Consider the following 20,355-nt stretch of genomic DNA (forward strand, 5'->3'; position numbering starts at 1 on the left):
CACGCTCCGGGCCAATTGGAGCCCCCCGCGTACGCAGAGAACCGGGGGGGGGGCGGGGGGGGGGGCGTGGTAGAGAGCTATCTGAGGAAGCAACGGCCGTCGGCCTAGCGCGTCGCCGCCATCATGAGAACGGGCAGGCGTGATGCTCCGTAGGGGCTTCGGAGCCGTCCGCCATTTGTATTTGGCAGGCGCCTGGGAGTCCCTCTGCTGCCGGGGCCTCGCTCTGCCCTCACCTAATATGGCTGGCCAGAGAGCTGGTCACGTGGGCACGGGCCTGTTTCCCCCCCCCTCCCGCCTGCCGTCCTCTTCTGCCGGTGCCCTCTGCGGGGCGGCCACGTGGACGCCCGGGCGGTGAGTGCGGGCCGGGCCGGGCGGAGGGCGCTGCGCCCCCGGGCGTGGGCGGGACGGGACGGGAGGTAACGGCCGCGGGAGGGGGCAGCGGGGAGGCCGCCAACGGCCCCGTTCCTTCGCCGCAGCCCGGCTGCGACCCGGCGTCCCTGGGAGCCCCGTCCCCCGCGGAGGCGCTGGGCGGCGGCTGCTGACCGGGCGGCGGGGGCGCTGCCAGGTGGGTTCCCCCCGCCCCGGCCTTCCGCCTCCCGAGGCGCGGTAGCGGCGGCGGGGCGGGAGGGAGCGCGGCAGGGCAGGGCAGCCGCCTCCTGAGGGGGCCGGCGGGCGGGCGGGCCGGCCTCCGCCGCGGGGGTCCCGTGCGGCCGCGGGGACGGTGCCGGTGTCTTCAGAGGCGGCGGGTGACGTCGCGGCCTCGTCCTGCCGCCCCCCAGGGCTGCCCAGCAGCGACCTGACGGGGTGGGTGACGCTGAGCCCGCGTGAGGCGCCGGCTGATGGGACTCGTCCCTCCTCAGCGCCCCGGCTCGGCGGGTTCGACGGCCCGCGTCCGTCGCCGGCGCTCGGCGTGGCTTCGCGGCGGGCGGGGAGCGGAGGAGGCCGCGCCGCCCGCGGGGAGCCGGCGGCGGGCGGGCGGGCGGGCGTCCTGCAGCGGGCCGGCCGCTAGAGAGCGCTGGGCGCACGCTGCGGGGGCGGGGGGGGACGGGGGGGGTTGAGTCGGGGGCATTTTGTGTGCTTCTTTCTCGCCCGGTCCGAAGAGTGGCGTTTCCGACATAGCTTCGTCGTACCTTCGTAGCTCGTGCCGTCCCAGGCTTCGTTTCCTGCCTCAACTCTCTTTTCTCTTTTTTGTCCGGTTTTTTTTTTTTCTGTTTTTAGCCAGTCCCCACAGTCATGAGGAAATGTGTATAAGAATAGCGACTGTCGTGCTCCTTCTTAGAAAAGAAGAAAAAGCCATCCCAGCAACTACAGGTTTTAAATCTGACCTCATTCAAAAGTTAGCTTGAGAGCAAAGTTGGAAGAGCTGTTAAAGCACAGGGCAAAAGCCATGAAAATTGAAGATAATACAACATAGGTTTCCCCACAGCTGGATCAAGCCAAAGAGGGAGGACCTTATAGTGGGAGGCTCTTGGTGGTTCTGCTTAGATGGCTCCATACGGAGCATGTGAGGGAGTGAAATGCAGTCTCCGCAGACAGATTCAACAGTTTGGCTGCCAGACTCTAACCTATTTGTACTGAAGAGTGTCTGAAAAACATAAGTGAGCTAAATATGGTAGATTTTTCATGGGAGGAGTAAAAAGTCAGTTGCTGGAACTAATGACACTTCTACAGAAAAAGTATAGGAACAGAATAAACCATTTTTGATGAAAGCGCTTTGGCCTTTTTTTTTTTTAATGTAAGAAAACAATTTATTTTCACCCAGTTTAATCCCAGGAAGGGATGAATGTGTTGGAAATCTCCGCTCCTCTATGATTCAGTCTTGATGTAGATAGACATTTGGGGGGCAGTCAGTGTGGCTTTGTGGTACAGGTCCGAGAAAGATTCTTCTAAAGTTGTTAGAACGTTAATGATGGATAAAACTATTTGTATTCACTTACGGTATTCCTCAAACCTTCATTATTAAAATATTTTTATTAAGTGAAAATCTGTTTCTGTGGTTTTGGCACTTAAGAATAAAAGTTGTAATTGCAAGTATTTTGCCTATATATAGCAAATTTATTTTAAACGTCAAATACAGTGTCTACTTGTCTTGATAAATTCCACTTGAATTTTGAGGTTTGTCAGCATCAGTTTTTGACAGAGCAAGTTATCTTGAGTCTTGACAAGACCACTAAATTTATTAGGCTCTATCTCAGAAACCTAGGTGTTGTCTTCATGCTTTGTTTTTTTTATCTGCTAGCGTGTTTCCCTTCAGGGAATCTCAGTATGTATAATGCATGTAATTATCTTCAAAATGTATGAGTTTGCTGGCAAGCTTACTTTCTTCAGGCATACAAAAGGATTGGAGTCAACAAGATAAAAAAAAAAAAGCCTTGAGATAAACTGTGTATGGGATATGTAGCTTCCCTGTCATTCTGATGATTTAGGAAGTTGGGAACTGATTATTTATGTGATCAGCTAAAGATGTCAGGAGCAGGCTATATTGTAGAGTGGTCAAGGTATAATGAATGCCATATTTATAGGTGAAGGTAACATCTTTTTATTATACAACTGATAATCGTTAAGAAGGAAAAAATAGAGTTTCTTGGCACTTGGATCCTTTTACAAGGATTCATTGTCCTAAAATACCTGAAATGTTAAGAAGCTGTGAATTGGGAGTGAGGAATACCTACCGTGCTGGTGTATTACATGCTACTTCACATGGCACAAGCTACTCAAATGCCTGTGTTGCTATATGCAGCGGTGGATTGATCCTTCAGAGTCTATTTTTCACTCAGGTAAGTTTGGCCAGAAATGTGAGATGCCTCTGTGTGTATTGGAAGAATTCAGCGAGAGAGCTTTCTACAGACAAGAACTTGTGCAAGATGAATTATCACGTGCAGAGGCTTAATTCCTGCCAAACACTTCTTGAGGTGCTCCTGATGGCAGTCCCATACGTCTTTTACTGCTGCTGTGGAAGAAGGATTCCATCGTAGCATAACCCATTTTTATCCATCCTTGTAAAGAAGTAGTACTAGGCACAGATTAAAAAGACTTCTTCGCACTTCCTGGTGTGTTGTGTTTATTGAGGCTCTTAACGTCGCAAAACAAGCCAAAAGTCTTGAGGACCTGCCACAGAACTCTGTCTTTGAGCCCAGAGTTAGAGCTTCAGTTACAGTCTGTAACAGCAACAATTATGAGAAAAAGAGGTGCAGCCAGTGATGCATATAAATAATATGGGGATGCATGCAGTTTACAGGAAGTACACAAATTTGGGGATTTATTGGTGTTAGCTGTGCAAATGAGGAACGTTAGCTCACTCTTTATTTTTACTAATGAGCAGGACAAACATCAGTTCAGGAAAAGGTGACTTGAGGAGGCAGTTGCTACATGATCCTAGCACATCTGCCAACTGTGTTACATCTGTTTGATGGACATATTTAGACCAAAACATGGGAGAAAATATCTCTAACCAAAACCCCAGTTGTACCTCACAGGTGCTATTTTTAAAGCTTTGTTTCTGTGAGAACAGAACAAGAATAACAATAACCAAAATCTCTTGTCTTTCATTAAATTGTAGACTTAACAAAAACTGGGAAGCTTAAATTAAAAGAATGTGAAGTAGATTACCATGTTTTTGCTGGAAATGGCCATGGAAAATAACTTTGTTTTGTTTTTTACTGGTTCGTAATCTGAAACTAGAAAAGATGAGCTGTTTACCCATGACAGTACCTATGCTTTATTTGCTCTGGCGTCACCTGGACATGTGATTTTATCATCATCGTAACATACATTTGAAGCACTACCATAAGAATGGCTCAGCGCAGTGTTGTGAAACTGAGCACTAGGGAGAGATGGCCTTCATTTCTGGGTAGCAGTAGGAAGGATGGGGTTCAGACCATCTCGGGCCATGATGACACATGGTGTGGGTGCTGAAGGGGACTCGTCCTTCACATGACGAGTCTGGACCTAGCCACCAGCAGACTCAAAAGGTTGAAGTGCTCTGTTCTGAGCAATTTCTCATCCTTGTGGTTCCTCTCCCACTAGTTTCAGAGTCCTAGACAAATGAGAGAGTGTGTTCGAAAGATCATGTGTAAATCCAGTGTGCGATTAAAGCGAGAGTAAATTACAAAGCTGTCTCTCCTGCAAAGCACAGACGTAATTGAGGTGGCACTCTCGGCAGTGGTGGCAGTATAGAATGCAAAGGGAAATACTCTGTTAAGTTGGGTCTATGTTGTCTGAGTTTTTCTAGGTGAAAACTAAAATCTTTACAGAAGGTGGCATAAATCCTGAAATGCTGTCTGAATACTTTTTTGGCTATCTACTCAGTTTACTGAATGTATAAAAAAAATTGGATGGATTATTTAATTTATTAGCCTTTGTTTAAACTTTTACAGTACTGTAGTAAGTTTTCCTTGCATTATCAATCTCTCTTTTTCTGTTTGTACACTTTATACCGTGTTACTAATGTATTTTCTTTTAATTATGTTTTTAATAATAATAGAATATACGTGAATTTCAAACCCAGTATGGCTCAGAAGAGGAGCTCGAGTGGGCGGTCGTTCCCATTGCTGCTGCTGATTATTGTTGTGGCCTTTGTTCATTTAACTGTCTGTCCTTTTACAAAAGTGGAGGAAAGCTTTAACCTACAAGCTATCCATGATGTGGTGTACCACCAACTGGACTTGGATAAGGTAAATTCGAAAGAAGGTATTCTTTCTTGGACACTGTTATTAAAGATTGCAATTCCATGCTATATGAGTAGGGCAAATGCAATGTGAATATGATTTATCCCAGTTTTCCTTTGTTTCTGATTTGCCTGTCTTACTTAGATTTTCCTTTTTGCAGTATGACCATCATGAATTTCCTGGAGTTGTCCCAAGAACGTTCCTTGGACCAATTTTTATTGCTGCTCTTTCCAGCCCAGCTATATATGTACTTTCTGTGCTAAGAATGTCCAAGTTCTACTCGCAGCTGATAGGTATGAGAACTTTAAATCATGAGAATACAGATTTTTACTACTGGACTAATGGGTGACATTGTTTTAACGTTCAGTGTTTGGATTAGTGGTTAAAATGTGATACTGTTTTCCTTAATGAGGGATTTTGCAGACTGTCGGTACTTAAAGCTAGCATGGCAGTTCCACCCCCTCTTTGGGGTAACTAACAGCACAGAGAAAGTGGGTACTAACAAATGTCAGACAGTTTAGAAAAAGCAAGTGTCTTCGGAGAACACGCTCCCATGCGTGCTTCCGTGTACACTTCAGAAAATACTAACTTGGGCATAGGAGCATTGACCTTTGTGCAAAAGTATCAGACGAGTTAAAGGTGGATTAAAATAAACAAACTAATGGGGAGGTTTGGGTTTGTTTTTTTTTTTCTTTGAAGTGGGTTATATTGTGGTATCTTCAGTATTATTCTTCATAACTTCTTCCCGTTACGTTATGTAACATGGTTGTTCGTTGGCGATCCGTCCGGTATTACTCTTAATTCCCATTTTTATTCTTCTAATAGTCCGAGGAAGCTTGGGGCTCAGTGTGATTTACACATTATGGAAGTTGCAGAAAGAAGTTAGAAAGCAGTTTGGAGCAACTACATCAACAGTCTTCTGTCTCATCACTGTTACTCAGTTTCATTTGATGTTTTACTGTACACGAACCCTCCCTAATGTGTTTGCACTCCCTTTTGGTAAGTATTTGCATAGCAATAATTTTAAAATATAAAAATTCTTCTCAAATATGTCAGTAGCTAAAGCACAGAAAACGTGAGGTCAGACATAGACAAATAATATATGTGCTTGATTAAATTGTGTGGTAGCAAGACTAGAAGACTTAAGCAGATGTGATTTCTTTCTTTTTTTTTTTTTTTACCGTATATGTTTACAATGACCATTGAATTAAGTTTTATTGAATCTGAGTATATGTGAAGTTTGTCAGATGGCTTTGATTAACTAAAGGTTTGGGTACACATACCTGATGCATAAAACATAGAACTATTGAAAAGGCAGTAGGTACGCCTGCAGTTCAAAAAAAAAAACAAAAAACTGTGAAGTTTGTCTACACAGGAAACAGCTTTCTCATGAGACTGTGGAACAAACTCCCACCGCAACCTCTCCACCTTCCTCTTCTGGAGTTATCTACAAATGTAGGAGTTTGTACACTTAAGGGGAAAAAAAAAAAAAATCAAAGTCAAAACATTACTTTACACATACAGTTTTTCCCTAGAGATGATGAGAGGGAAGATTAACCACATGTGACAGATAGTCACTTAATGCTTCAGTGCAAGTTGTTCAACTAATAAAATCATGAGGTTGGTATAAGAACCTGTCTAGATCAGAACTGAAAAACAAAACAAAAAGCAGTTGAATTGTCAGATAAACACTGTGTAGTAATAACTCGGATAATTTCTGCAGGTATTAAAAAATACAAGTTGCTTCATGGTTTTGTACTATTAATATTTCATACATTTTCCTTAGGATCATGACCACTTTACTGTGTAGTCATAAACTGTGGAAAAAGTAGAGGCAACTTCATCTGTAGAGTTACGGTGTGTCTCCAGCTAACCGTGCAAATGGATTTATAGCTCTTCTCCCTGAGCGGTAGTCTGTAGTCTCTTTTTCATATTTGAAATGGGGTGCTGTTATCATGAACACAGGATATACTCAGCCAAGAGAATAATTCTTCAGCTGATACTGAGCAATAATAATTATGAATCTTAGTTTGAAAGGTTTTTAGTACTCCCTTAAGGTTTTGGGGTTTGTTTTTGTTTGGGTTTTTTTACCCAAAGGCTATTAAATATACTGTCTAGGAAGAGTTCCCACGTGTTCCTTCTGTGGTTATACTTTTCCTAATTACTTAAGCATCAACAGTAGAAAGTTGTGCATTATTCCAAATTACATTTCTCTAACAGAGGAAGAATTTCTGGGCTAGAAATGGTATGAAGACCAAGAGGGCATTGGTGGGAACTTAGAGGAACAAGACACTAGTATTGAGAAAAGTGTTGCCCTTTAGAAAACGAATAGTTCAGTGTGTGAGACAGTGTGCTTGCTTTATTTTTGCAGTGCTCCTGGCATTGACGTTTTGGATACAGCAAAAGCAAAGGCCATTCATTTGGTTCTCAGCTTTGGCAATTATAGTCTTCAGATCAGAGCTCTGCATCTTCTTAGGCCTCATGCTCCTGGTGACGTTATTAACTAAAAGAATCTCCATATTCAAGGTGCTTTCCCATGCTGTTCCTGCTGGAATTTTTTGGTTGGGTAAGTATTTGCTTGGAAAAAACAAATGCCACATAGTAAATTCAACAGAAATCTGGACTGACTTCTCTGGTGACCTGGCCCTTAGGCCTTTTTTTTTTTTTTTTTAAATCTGATTCCATTTTCTAGTAATATGACAAGGGTATTTATTTCTTTGAAAATTTCCATGTGAGGAAATAGGTGTGCATGGAGCAGTAGAAAGATACTGTGACTCCCACCTTTAGATGCTTACAGTATGATGTCCTGGTCTTAAAAAGGCTTAGACATGCAAGCTGACTTTAGTATAATTAGTACCTGGCTGTAGCTACACCTGCATTATTAGCTGTAGTATCTATTGCTGTGACGATAAGCTGAGTCCCAGGATAAAATACAACAGTGTGACAGACAGGGATACTGAGCAAGAAGGTTGTAGGGAGAGTCACAGTTCAGCTCTGTTTCTTTATTACATTAATTTTAATAGCTTAAGTGATTATCCATGCTAGAGAGGTTGAAAAATCTCCTTGTCTCTACCGATCCATGGAAGGCTCGTGCATATGCATGTAAATACTCTAAGCTTCTCTGCCAGGCTACGTAATTAAAAATGCTGTTGTCAGATGCCTGATGATGACCTCTAGTAGTGTGCTGTTCCTTCCACAGCATGGGCAGTAGAAACAGTAAGATCATGCCATGTGCATTTGGAGGCACCTCGCAGCATAAGAGTTTGGAGGTCCAATGGGAATTAGTCACTGGTACTCCCATTCCGTCTCTGGGCAAACTTCTTAAATACCAGCGCAGTTTTCACAGAGCTGAGTGGAAGAGATGGGGCTGATGGATTGGCTACTCTTCTGTCTTTTTGCCTTTCATCCCTTACCCTCCTTCCCTCACACCTAATAAACAGTAGCAAACTTCTAGAGATTGTTTATCTTAACTTACTAGCTTTACAATAAAAATCCATTTAGTACCATTTGAAGTTAACCTGGGTTTATTACCATTCATTAAATTTAATGCTCTAATATTCTTTTGAAACAAACTAATTAAACCACTGCTTTTCACACCTGGGGTTGGAGTGGGGCGAATCTCAATCAGATTCCTATCTAACGTGCTTCTATTAAGAAGTGCCTCCCTCCCCTGCATTTCCACTGCAAGACAGACAGATTCAGCCTTCTCTGTGGCTTTGGGTGAGGCTTACAATGCGTGTTCCAGTTTATGCTGATCTCATCAGTAAATGTGCAATTTGGATGTGCTAGTTTGCTTTTCCCTAGTTTTTAATTCACGCAGACTTGTATTTCTTTTAATTCTTTTAGGGCTAACAGTTGCTGTGGATTCTCTATTTTGGAGGCAACTTGTGTGGCCAGAGGGGAAAGTGCTCTGGTATAACACAATTTTGAACAGAAGTTCCAACTGGGGAGTATCCTTTGAAACACCCAGGGAAAAAGACCTATTGAACACTACCAGCCAAAGCGAAGACTTGATGTAACCTATTCCTGAGACTCACTTACAGTGTTAAATTCTACCTTTCATCTAGTATTTCATTATTTGAAGCTTATGAGACAATGTCTGTTTCTTAGATCTTTCTGTAAATTTTAACTTTCCTCTGCTGACTGTTCCTTCTTGCTTCTTTGTGTTCTACCAATGTTAAAGCCAGGTTTCTTCCCCTTGGTTTTTCAGGTTGCTCATCATTAGCACCATTTGATGTTGGGTGATGTGAATGTAGTTACGCAACTGCTTTTATTTCTCAAAGGGTAAGGCAGAAGCCCAAATGCCTGGAAGAATGCGATACATATAAAGTATACTGCATATTTGCAAAATTTGCATGTGCTACTGTAAAGAATAGTTACTTTACTCGTCAGCAGTGAAAGCATCCTTAACTCTCCTTTTCACCTTGAAGACCTCCCCCTTCTTGTGGTATTTCTATTCAGCCCTGCCTCGTGCTTTGGGATGCAGCATTGTATTTGTACCTTTAGGTGTAGCAGAAAAGAGAACTCGGATACTACTTTTGCCAGCACTGGGCTTTATTTTCTTGTATTCATTTCTCCCACACAAAGAGCTGCGTTTTATCATATATACTTTCCCTGTCTTCAACATAGTGGCTGCTAAAATGTGCTCACGAATGTAAGTTCAAAATTCTGTTTTGTTTTTTTTTTCCTTCTCTGAAAATGCAAAAGAAAAGCAAAACTATTATTACTGTTTTTATGCACTTCTTTTTATCTTGGAGTCTGGATCTTCAGATCTTCTCAAATCTCTTGGATTTGAGATCTTCATACGCTTTAGAAAGGAGGTCTGTATCACTGTACGTATTTGACTAATGAGGGAAATGGAGACAAAGGAAAGTTAAATGATTTGGCAGGACCATTTGACAGTTTGGGTCAGTGTCAAGAATAGAGCCCTGATTTTACTGTTACGCTGTTACAATTCAGTTTATTTTATCCACCAGAGAAAAAGATACATTCCAGTGTACTACTGTGTTGTTAACACAACTTACCTTAGGAGGTAGTTTAATGCACAGGTGGGGCTCATGAAATGTGGAGTTTGTATTAAATAGTTAAACTTGCGTATTTTGAGTAAACACATTGAAGTTAAATTGTGAAATTCTTTGAAAGAGAATACGTTCATAGCTAAAGGTTTTAAACACAGAAATACTTAGCTTTCTTGATGAGCTTTTATTAGCTTTATTAATGAGAATATTCTAATTTGTATGCATTCCATACACACGATCGTAATAAAGTTTGCATTAATCTTTATTATCTAGCAGTGCAGTTTTCGTAAAAGCTCTGTCACAATAGTCAATGACCAGTATGAAAGAAAAATAACAGTTTATTCTTACTCTTTTTTTTCCCCCCTCAACAGTCTGAATAACTACCGGAAATCTTGGCTGTACAAACTTGGATCTTTCTTTGTTATAATGCATCTTCTAGTTAATGCTGCTTATTCAGCAACATCTTTATATGTTTCACATTTCAATTATCCTGGAGGAGTGGCAATTCAGAAGTTGCATGAGTTGGTACCTTCAACAGCAGGTATGTAAAGCTGGCTTGAGGTATGTTAGCCTAATTTCAATTGCATTTTTTTTTCTGCTAGTGTATCTTTACATGTATTGGATATTACTACTTCACACTATTTACATGCATGTTTTCTGTTACTATTTTGTTAATTTATTAATCAGAGTGTTCTTAGAAGAATTTTGAAATTGTACTTTGTTTTCTTTGTTTCTGTAGATGTCTCTGTTCATATTGATGTGGCTGCAGCACAAACAGGAGTTTCTCGGTTTCTAGAAATCAATTCAGATTGGAGGTATGTTATGAATGAGGTATTTTGATCTGAAGACAGGAGCCTGCTTTTTCCTTTTTTGTATATGCACAGGGGCAAGCATCACAGATACTGTTTCTGGTACAGCATATTTATTAAGCCAGGTCAAGAACAATGTGAATCTTCAGAGAATTTTGATATGTGCAGTGCTGCCATTTCAGAAATAGAGCACTGCAACTTTTTTTAATTGTTTTGGTTGGTTCTGGTTTGCCTAAATAGCATAGAATCTTTAAAAGACATCAGAAACAGTGCAAAAAAATTGTTAGCTTACTAAAACACCAATATCTTTAATGCAGCTACATTTGACATCTCACTAGATCTCGTAAAACACAGCTGTAGATGAACACTTCTCTGCTCTTGGCAGAACAGTGTATATAATTGTGGGGGTATCTTCTCATTTTGTTTGTATTTGAATGATGTGAGGCTTATCTGCATATTAATATACAAAGTCTATTTTTATGTGGAATGTCCTTCACATAGATTGCGTTGATGGCTGCTGTTGTGGACTATCGGTCACGTCCATTGGCTCTGAGAGAAAGCAGTTGAATGCTTTGTTACCATGACCAGTAGTGATGTACAACAGTTTTAAGAATCAGAATTTTGAAATGAATAGTAGGAGACATTTGTGGGACGGCATTGTTTGCTTTTCAGGATGCAGACCAAAAAAAAGTCACCTTTCTGATTCTTAGGCCTACCTCTTCAGCTGAAGTGTACGTTTCTAATTTAAAATGTGATCTTAATGAAAATGATTCAGCAGAAAGTGACACAAAGCCTCACTTCATACTTGCACAAAACAAAAGCAATACAAGCAGATTTTGATTTAAGAAGTACTCTGAGCATGGAGTTCTTTTTCCCCAGTTACAGTCTTCAGGATCAGATGAACAAACATAATTTAATTATTGGTATGTTTAGAGATAAAAGCATTTGGGAAGTAAAGGGGGAGAAGGGAAAAAAAAAAGTATGCTTCTGGGGGAATTATAAAAACCAACGAGCTTGCTAGGTCTTATTTTATTTCCATACTCTCTCATACTATTGTGATGGTCTGGACAGTTTAAAGCTGAATTGCCTTCACAGTTACCAATCCAATGTTTATTTCAAATTGTTTTTTGCATGTTCAGTCTAGAGAAAGTCTTAAGCCATCAACAATCAGGAGACATTAAACTATTAGAGTACAAGTGATAGAACACACATGACAGCTAAAATGTTCCAGTCTTTGTTTTTTGAATATACTTAAGTACACACACTACTCTGAATACAACTCTACTCTCTAAATACAATTCTTAATTTCCATGAGCTTTTTGAGGGTGGTGGGTTTTGGATTGTTTTGGGCTTGCAAGGCTGTAGTGTAGTGGGATTGGAAGGTAAACGAATAATATTCCTGTCACTGATGGTTGTTTCATAGTGTTGCAGCTACAGAGCAGTTTGTCTCTCTCACTTTTATCTTTACTCATCATAAAAAAGCCTCAAGGAAGGGCTGATTCACCATAAAGTTTCACATTGAAAAAATCAGGCAAAATTCACAACTAAGCATCATACACGGGACTACCACTTTGACAGCATGTCCTGGTTTTGGCTGGGATAGAGTTAATAGAGTTAAACCATGACACAGCACAGTAATGCAAAGTTTAGTAGCACCAGCTGTCCATTTTCTCTTTTTCCAAGGAAGTGACAGCCTTTCAGATGGGTCTGAAAATGAGAAAACTCATTTACCATCTTCATAGAATGTGTACATCAGGTGAAAACAGATTTATGGAGAGTGGCTATGAAGGCTGATGATTCATCTTTCTAACTAACAATACATCTTTCTAACTAACTAACTACAATCTATAAATAAGTGTCTTAGAGTTAACAGCTTTTGGTGGTGTGCTCAGATTAGATCTATTTGCCTCAAGAAAAATGCAAGTGATCTATTATTTTTCTTCAAAGGGTGATTGAAAGAAGCTTGATGCAGGTTCTTACACAGGACAGGTGTTACAGTCTTGTCTTCAATTAGTGCAGTCTCTTTGAACCAGGAATAAATATGCTGTGTAAGCTTAAAGTATTTAAAAATAATAAAATCCAGAGATGCTTGAAGCCAGATGAAAGGCCCTTTATTTGCTGATGAAGAAAATGCAAAACTAGTAGTTGGTAAAGTTGTTATGAAGTAGGACATTCCTTCTGCCAGTTTGGATGCATGTACCATCCTAAGTGGTATTGCGATCTTTTTGGAAATAGCAGATGAAGTTAGTGTGCAAAGTCTAATTCTGCATTATATGGTGCATTTATTGACACCTCTGGATTCTGTCAGCCTAGGGTCTGTTCTGGGTTGCCAAAATTTTAGTTAACAATCCACACAAATCCTCTAGTTCGCTGTAGAGTACTTGCTTTAAATATCTTAAACATTAATGACTGCTATGTCAGGGAGTGTTGTAAAAATATAAATTGATATTGTTTCCAGTTTTTCACAGAGAATTCAGGCAGATGAGAGGCCAGGCCTGCAAAGACACATGTGGCAAAAGGAGTAAATCCGGGCTGCATCTAGGTGCATTTAAGAGTGTGTAGAGTTGGGATTACACACTTCTCTACCAGTGTCCATGCCTGTAAGAAAAGCCACAGCCTTGAGTAAGTTGCTTGTGAAATGCATGGGAGGAATCAGGTGCCTAAGAATAGGAGCTCCAAAAGCTGGTAGAAAACACTTCAGAGAAAAGGGCAATAGAAAGGGTGAAGAACCAGGCACTGCTCTTTGCTTGGGTTACAGTGCATGGACACGCTTTTATAGTTAGATGCCAAAGACTGTCTTGTCATAAACTAAAGGTAAGTAACCTCCATCTTAACCTTTGTCTTCTGGACTGTTGCCCAGCATTAGTGTAGAATGTTTTTCTGGGATATAGAGCAAAGATTTGAATCCAGGTCTCCCGTTTTTGGAAGCACACTTAACAGTGGTCTACGGAGTGTTTTGGGGTGGACTTACCTTATTCTTCCCCTTTGAAGTTGTTGGATTGCGGACTCAATCAGGCTGCCATGTCCAATATGAGCATCCTAACCCTTGGGCTATAAATTCCACCTGACTCTCTTCAGTGAATGAATAACTAACTATTGCGAAATAGAACCGTGTCTTCATGAGACAGTGAGGGAGAACTATCTCAATTTCTAGAAAATTATAGAGGTTCATACAGCTCTGTGAGATAACAAACTTAAGTTCTGGGCTTAGATCACACAGAGAGTGACTGAACCTAGATCTTTCACATCCCTGCCAAATGCTTAAGTCACTTGTTTTCTCAGCCTGTAAATTCCCTCTATGGCTAGATTGAATATAACTCCTTTTAAGAAATAAGTAAGTGTACATGTTAAATAGTTTTAGAACTCACTAGTTACTACTTATATAATTTTTTAAATATATAATTTATATATATTTAGGTACCTAAACAGGTTTATAAAAGCTGACCCAAAGTGACCTGCCTAAACATGTAGTCGATCAGGGAACTGAACCCAGAAATACAAGTGCCAAGTTAATACTGTAATTGCCAGGCTGTTCTTTCTTTCCTACAGTGTTCAAGGAATTATTCTCCCTGCTATTCTCTGAGGCTCCTACTTTAATGTATAACTACCGGAAGAGAAAGTTTTCTGCTAAAGTGCCTCATAACTTTTTTTTTCTCAATTAAAAAAAAAAGAAAAACAAAACCAAAAAAACCCCACACTTATCCAAACCACAATTCTTGTAGAGTAAAACTTAAAAATGAGTCCAGTTTTCTACAGTCTTAGACTTTGATGTGTCCTTTCTCCACAGAACTCAAATAGAGGACTAGTGAGAAGTTTTCTAGGAGTCCTGATTTATATCACAGTAGCAGCAGAAAGACTTGCGTGGAATGACTGGCTACCTAAACTTTTCAAAAATACTATTTCCTCCTTCAGTACTAGGTTATTTAATCAAGAGATATAACTGAGAATGTTACAGTTCCTTTTGTGTTTCATCTTGGATGCTACATGCCCTTGTGATAATGGAGATGTTTAATATGTAAAGAGAGGAACGTAAATAAGCCTTCTTTATTCTTTACAGGTATGACAAAAGAGAAGATGTTAAACCAGGAGACCAGTTGATGTTTTCTTACACTCACATACTGATGGAAACAAACCCTCTTCAGATATCACATTACAAGACAACCCACAGGCCACTGGCAAATATACCTGGCATCAGTAAAATTGGGTTGAACCTTACTGCACTACCTCCTTTTACTTTAAATTTGAAACCAAAATTAGTACTGTTGGAAAAACTTCCTCTATCATCTTGACTGTGAATTTTAAGTAAGTCTTTTGATGTAATTTTGCTGATGACTGAATAATCTAAGACAGCAGCAAACTGTCATTCCAGCACTGCAATTCAACTTCTGTGGAAAGGCACGGAAAATCTTTGTACTGAATGGTATTTAGCTCCATCCTGTTTCTTACATAAATATTACAACGCATTCCTAGTCAATATATACTCTAATACTGAGTTGTATTGTTAGATATGTTTGAGAGAGGCTACCTACAAGTTTAGTGGTATTAAGTAAAACCTGTCTACTTGGTTTGGGTAGCTGTTTCATCATGTAGTGCAGGTATGTCCTAATTGTCCTATATAAGATACATAATGGAACAGGTTTGTGCTACAGCAATAGTTTGATATGTAATCTATGTGTGCAAAGATGTATTACTTGATGTATCTGCAGGATTGTAACCCCTTCAGTTGTCAGATTGCCTCTGTGAAACTTAATGATGTTATCAACATAGGAAAGCCACAGTCATTGTAGCTTCATCACAATACCTAATTGTGCCCTGTAGGCTACCAAGCTAATTAAAGTGAAAGATTCACTTAAAAAGCAGTTGGACCTTTTGACGAGCACTATCTCATAACAGATTTGAGCATTAAAGGATGGTTATCTTTATTCCAGCACTTCATGAATAAGCAGCAACTTGGATTTCACATGAAAAAGAATTTTAAAAATAATGTTCCCCTCTTCTGCTGTAATGATATTAATTTGCAGTGCAAAAATTTACCTATGAAAATATTCACTTGAATACACTTTTAAGAAGATAGGTGCTGTTTTCCTTTCTTTATTTAGTAGTCCATTTGGAAAGGAATAATCTAATATGCCATGGGTTGCATTCTATAAACTAGAATAAGATAGCATGTTCTGTAGTCTCCTTTATTAGATGTTTTTGTTAAGGATGTCTGCCTAGATTGGTGAATGAAACAAGTTCAGGGGTAAACTAAGGAAAAAAAGTTAGAATTTTGGTTAGGGCCAGTTGTAATGTGACAGGAGCTCCATTAGTGTAAAAAATCAGTATTGCTGAAACAGTCATAGGCAGAAAACTATTCCTTGCTGACTGAAAACTCGAGTAAAAATCCTTATTGAATAAAGTGGTTTGGGTTTTGGGGGTTTTTTTAAAGTGTGCTTCATTCAGGAACTACCTTTACCCATGTATGTTTCAGTTTTTAGGACCATGTTTTCTTTTTATCCTTCAGATGATGTATCAGAGGAACTGATCTGGTGGGGTGGAACCTGCTCCCCCCCCCCCGTGGGTGGCTGTTGCTGCTGCGCATGCTTCCTCAGGCTGAGCAGATCTGGCAAAGGCAACCTGCAGAACTTGTTGGTCCAGTCTCTGGTTGCTCTTGAAATTGAAATCACTCAAGTATTATCTACTTGACTTGTCTTTGGACAAAAATTCAGCTTCCTCTACAGCCAATTTGAATATCAAACAATTCACGAGACAGAAGGAAGTACATGTGCAAATTGAGAATTTGGAACAATACAAAGGAAAACTTCTGAGTGAGGATGTAGGCCCTTACATTAAGCCTAATCATTGACTTTATGTAACTCCCCACACACTGTAATCCACAGTTTGAGAACCTGAACTAAAATTTATCCTGCCCAAGCATGGACAAATGTCTGCAATAGTGAAGTTAGGTGTGTAGTTACTCCAGCTTTCCAAATCCCTGGTTGTCAGACTCCCTCTGCAGAAAGTTGCTTCTGTTAACTACAGAGGAAACCTAGGACTATTATGCTTGCAGCATCGGCATATCAAGCTAATGCCTGAAGTGGCACTGAGTACGTGGACATGAGGCATTTGAAGAGTTTAATCTTGCTGAATGTCAGCCATGTGGCTGATTGGAACCTTCCACAGACTTTGGTTCTGGTGTCTGGGTGCTACCTGTTGGACTGACTGACTTTTACACCAGCGATGGTGTTCAGCTGTGGTAGTGTGTACTACTGCTCACAGCCTCACTGCTGATGAAAATAGAAGCCATCAGCTCAAATTGGCCTGTTTAGTGTATTTGCTTGGGGTAGAGAAAGGTAAAATACATAGAAAGAGGCAGGAAAGAGATCCTGGATTGCAGTTTTGAACAGTGTCTGAAGTTTGTTTAGTTCCCGTTGCATCTTGCTCTGCATATATGGTTCTTGAAAAGTGCCAAGTTTAAGATCTGCAACCTGTTTGGGTTTGTAGACGGAGGAATAGATCACGACCCGTGCAGTGCATGCAGCACCATAGCACCAGTGGCTGTATGACGTCTGTGACAGCACGGGTAACCCCTCTGACATAATATTTATGGTCTATGGTAGCCCACACCTGGAATAAGAAGGGGCAGCTGTCAAACTGGGATGAAGATTACTGCAGTTTTTCCCCCCAACGATTGCTTTCAATAAACAAACAGTCCTTGGAATAAAACTAAAGCCATCTCCTTCCTCTTAAATGAATCTTCTTGTCTCCAAGGCCTGTGTTGTCTGTCTTTAGCTCCACAAGAAACGTAGAGCTTATTTTCTCCTTTAATATAGATTAACATTCAGTGTATTTATTTGCATGGAAGAAACAAAGTGTGGGTTTAACTTCCCTTAGATGTAAGAGGGCACTAAGGAAGTCTCGCCCCTTCTATAAAGTTGAAGTGGGGCATTACAAATTCTTCTGCATTTGGGGGGTGGGGGCATAGGGGGAAGCCTCAAGTTACTGCATGAACGGTGCAAGTAAGGGAGACACCATGAAAACTTATTTGGTGGAAGTCTGAAGGGACTTTAAAGTCATACATTTCTCATGACTATTCAGGTTCTTAAAAGAAAAATTCCTTTTGTCTTGACTGATTACAAACAACCCTAGCTTAGAATATAGCTTTTCTTAATAAAAACAGAAATAGGGTGAGCATATTCAAATAATTGAGGGCTGAATTAACCTGAATAAAGCAAAAGACATAGAAGAGTCCATCCATAAATTGTTACATCTATGACATTTAAACACAGAATGCAGTTGTAAATAAAATGCATTTAACATGTATAATGCTGCTGTAGAATGAGATTTATTTTAGGATGTCTTGTTAAATTCCCCAAAGGTCAAACGTTGCGTAGGATCATGCATTGCCTTTTGAAGTTTGACTTAATTTCTTACAAGCAGCATTTATTCCTGTAAAGAGCAAGGCTAACAAATGATTTGGACACAAACATGTCACCATGTCATTTCACCCAGAGATGGTGAATAATCACTGTCTTACAGCCTGAGATTTAAGACACCCTGTGTTGCAAAACTAAATAAAGTAATTGCATGAAAAAAGTTGTGGAACTCGGTGATAGAGGACGGTTTTGGATGCTGAAAGTAAATCTGCTTCAAAACAGGGTTAAACAGATCACTCTCCCATCAAGAACTAAAAGAACCAAAGATCAAGGAACAACCTCCAGTTCACAAAGTAGACTCTAAGTAATAGAGTGTTCAGAGCTGGGAAAAAAGATCAGACCGTATTTACCTTATACCTGCCCTAAGTACTTGCTATGGGTCTTCTCTCTCACGAACGAATTTGGGGTGAGGAGACCTGGAGGAGGGTTGTATTGCATCAGACATAAAATATGCTTTATCTGTTAACACTGAGAAAAGCCAGAATGTGTCTCAGGTTCTTCCGTTTGCCATCCATTTCACTTCAGCCTTCAGAACACAACCTCAACGCAATTTAAGTCATAACGCATTTGAAACACTGGTCACACCCCTTTTTCTCACGTCCTGGCCGTTTCACGCATCCCCTTGGTGAGACTGAGTATGCATTCAGGAGAACAAGACTGAGGTTGTGCTGCCCCTCCTACTGCAGTTACAACTGTTCTAGGACCATTCCTATCCTGAACACTTCTAGTTCTTTCCATAACGGTAGGGAGCTTGAAAGGTGATACCAGATTTAAGCACTTGTTTGCTGTATCTCAATTGCAATGCAAGAGTGCGCGTTTCCCTTGCATCCGAGAGCACTTTTTCATACATAGCAGAAATCACACAGTAGTGCTGCTTTCCTTGCTTTTATTACCTGCGCTCATTCTTAAATACTCCCCTTCCCCCCTCCCCACCCCTGAAGAGCTTTCCTTGTAACTTAGTACTCAGAGAGTCTTTCTTGTACAAATGACTTCACTTTCTATTTGCAAGAACAAAACCACAAGCTGAGTTTATCACCGATGTAAGCAAGACTGTTTAGCCACAGCCTTCTCGGTTAGCTGGTTACATAATTAGTCTCAGCTATGTCTTACATGAAAAATGCATCACTATCCGCTTAACATATGACACGGAAGATTAAAAGGGTGTTTGCAAAAATTCCTGAAGTTAAATGACAAAGAAACTCTGTGAAGGTTTGCTTCATTTTTTATTTAAATATGTATGATTCCTAAACATAACTGATCCATTTTGTATGCAACTACTTATTTTAGATCAGCTCTTTAGATAAACATGAGCAACTACAACTACTTTTGATTGTTCATTTCACATCTGTTTCTAAGAGCAAAGACAGCCAGTTTTTCTTCTGAAATTCTACATCTGTCACAGGCAGTCTTTCACCAATTCTGCTTCCTTTCAGCTGCAACTGCCCTTGGTTCTGTACCAAGGCTTGATTTGTGTCTGTGTCCAGATATTCCAAGTGTAAGGTAAAAATGCTGTCTGAAATGGAGTCCATCTTTTCCTGTAAAACTGCCAATTTAAATCAACAAATTGGAAGAAGGAATTGGTTCATACAGAGAAAAAAAAAAAAAAAAAGGAGGCAGAGACAGCTTCAGCATTGATCTAGCCCTTGGAATCCAAGTTGATACCCAAGCTGGGGACATCACCGTAGCTACGATTTCTGGCTGGCATACTTATTTTATGAAATGAAGCACTTCTGGGCCAGTTTTGCAAGGAAACCAAGAAAGTGAAGAATCACTCTTTCTTGTCGCTAAGAATAAAGCAACGGATTAAGGTATTTGTGGAAGACTAAAATGCTTAGTTTATAAAATCTAAATAATCTGTAATTAGAAAGTGTTATTTGCTAATTATATGTTTATTTGTCCTGTGTTTAGAGATACCTAAATGCAAGTTTGTTATGGTCAGCTCTGTATAGTGCCAGAAAAAAATGCTACTTTAAAGGACAGATCTCTCAACAACTGTAAACATCTACTTTCTACATCTACATATAATCAATCACATCCTTATGCTCTAGGATATGCTCTGGAATTTAAACTGCTCTAGATTGAGATTTCAGTTCCTTGTAAATTCAGAAGCTACTCTTGGGGAGCAAGGAGAAGCTATGAGTATTCCTAGTAAATACCCACTGGCCAAATCCTGCAATCAAACAGGGTTCCTTCACTTTTACTTGGTGGGTAGGGAAGGAGGCCAAATGGAAAGGGGCAATGTCGGGGGAGCATTATCACAGGTTTCCTGAGCATAATATAGATCTCAGTAGATACTTTCCATTATATACCCTTCACAAGACTTAAGTTCTTTGAAAAGGCTGTTGCAGATCTCTACTTCTTCCCCTTCCTACCTTTAGTACTACGAAGTATTTCTTGCTGCAGTGTGTAATTGTTACACCTGCCTAATCTTAGAAGCAAAAGCTGT

General features: G+C 40.4%; 1 protein-coding gene across 1 annotated transcript; it reads left to right on the forward strand.

Moving 5' to 3' along the window:
* Positions 1–223: 223 nt before the first annotated feature.
* Positions 224–17,799, forward strand: ALG12 (ALG12 alpha-1,6-mannosyltransferase). The gene is made up of 10 exons (XM_052789863.1): positions 224–351; positions 4,484–4,673; positions 4,828–4,960; positions 5,493–5,666; positions 7,039–7,233; positions 8,514–8,617; positions 9,098–9,321; positions 10,057–10,226; positions 10,425–10,500; positions 14,552–17,799. Exons 1-10 carry the CDS (start codon positions 239–241, stop codon positions 14,781–14,783), a joined length of 1,611 nt encoding a protein of 536 aa, XP_052645823.1. The 5' UTR covers positions 224–238; the 3' UTR covers positions 14,784–17,799.
* Positions 17,800–20,355: the final 2,556 nt, after the last annotated feature.

Source organism: Harpia harpyja, chromosome 6, assembly GCF_026419915.1.
Source record: "Harpia harpyja isolate bHarHar1 chromosome 6, bHarHar1 primary haplotype, whole genome shotgun sequence".
In the NCBI taxonomy this organism is placed as follows: domain Eukaryota; kingdom Metazoa; phylum Chordata; class Aves; order Accipitriformes; family Accipitridae; genus Harpia; species Harpia harpyja.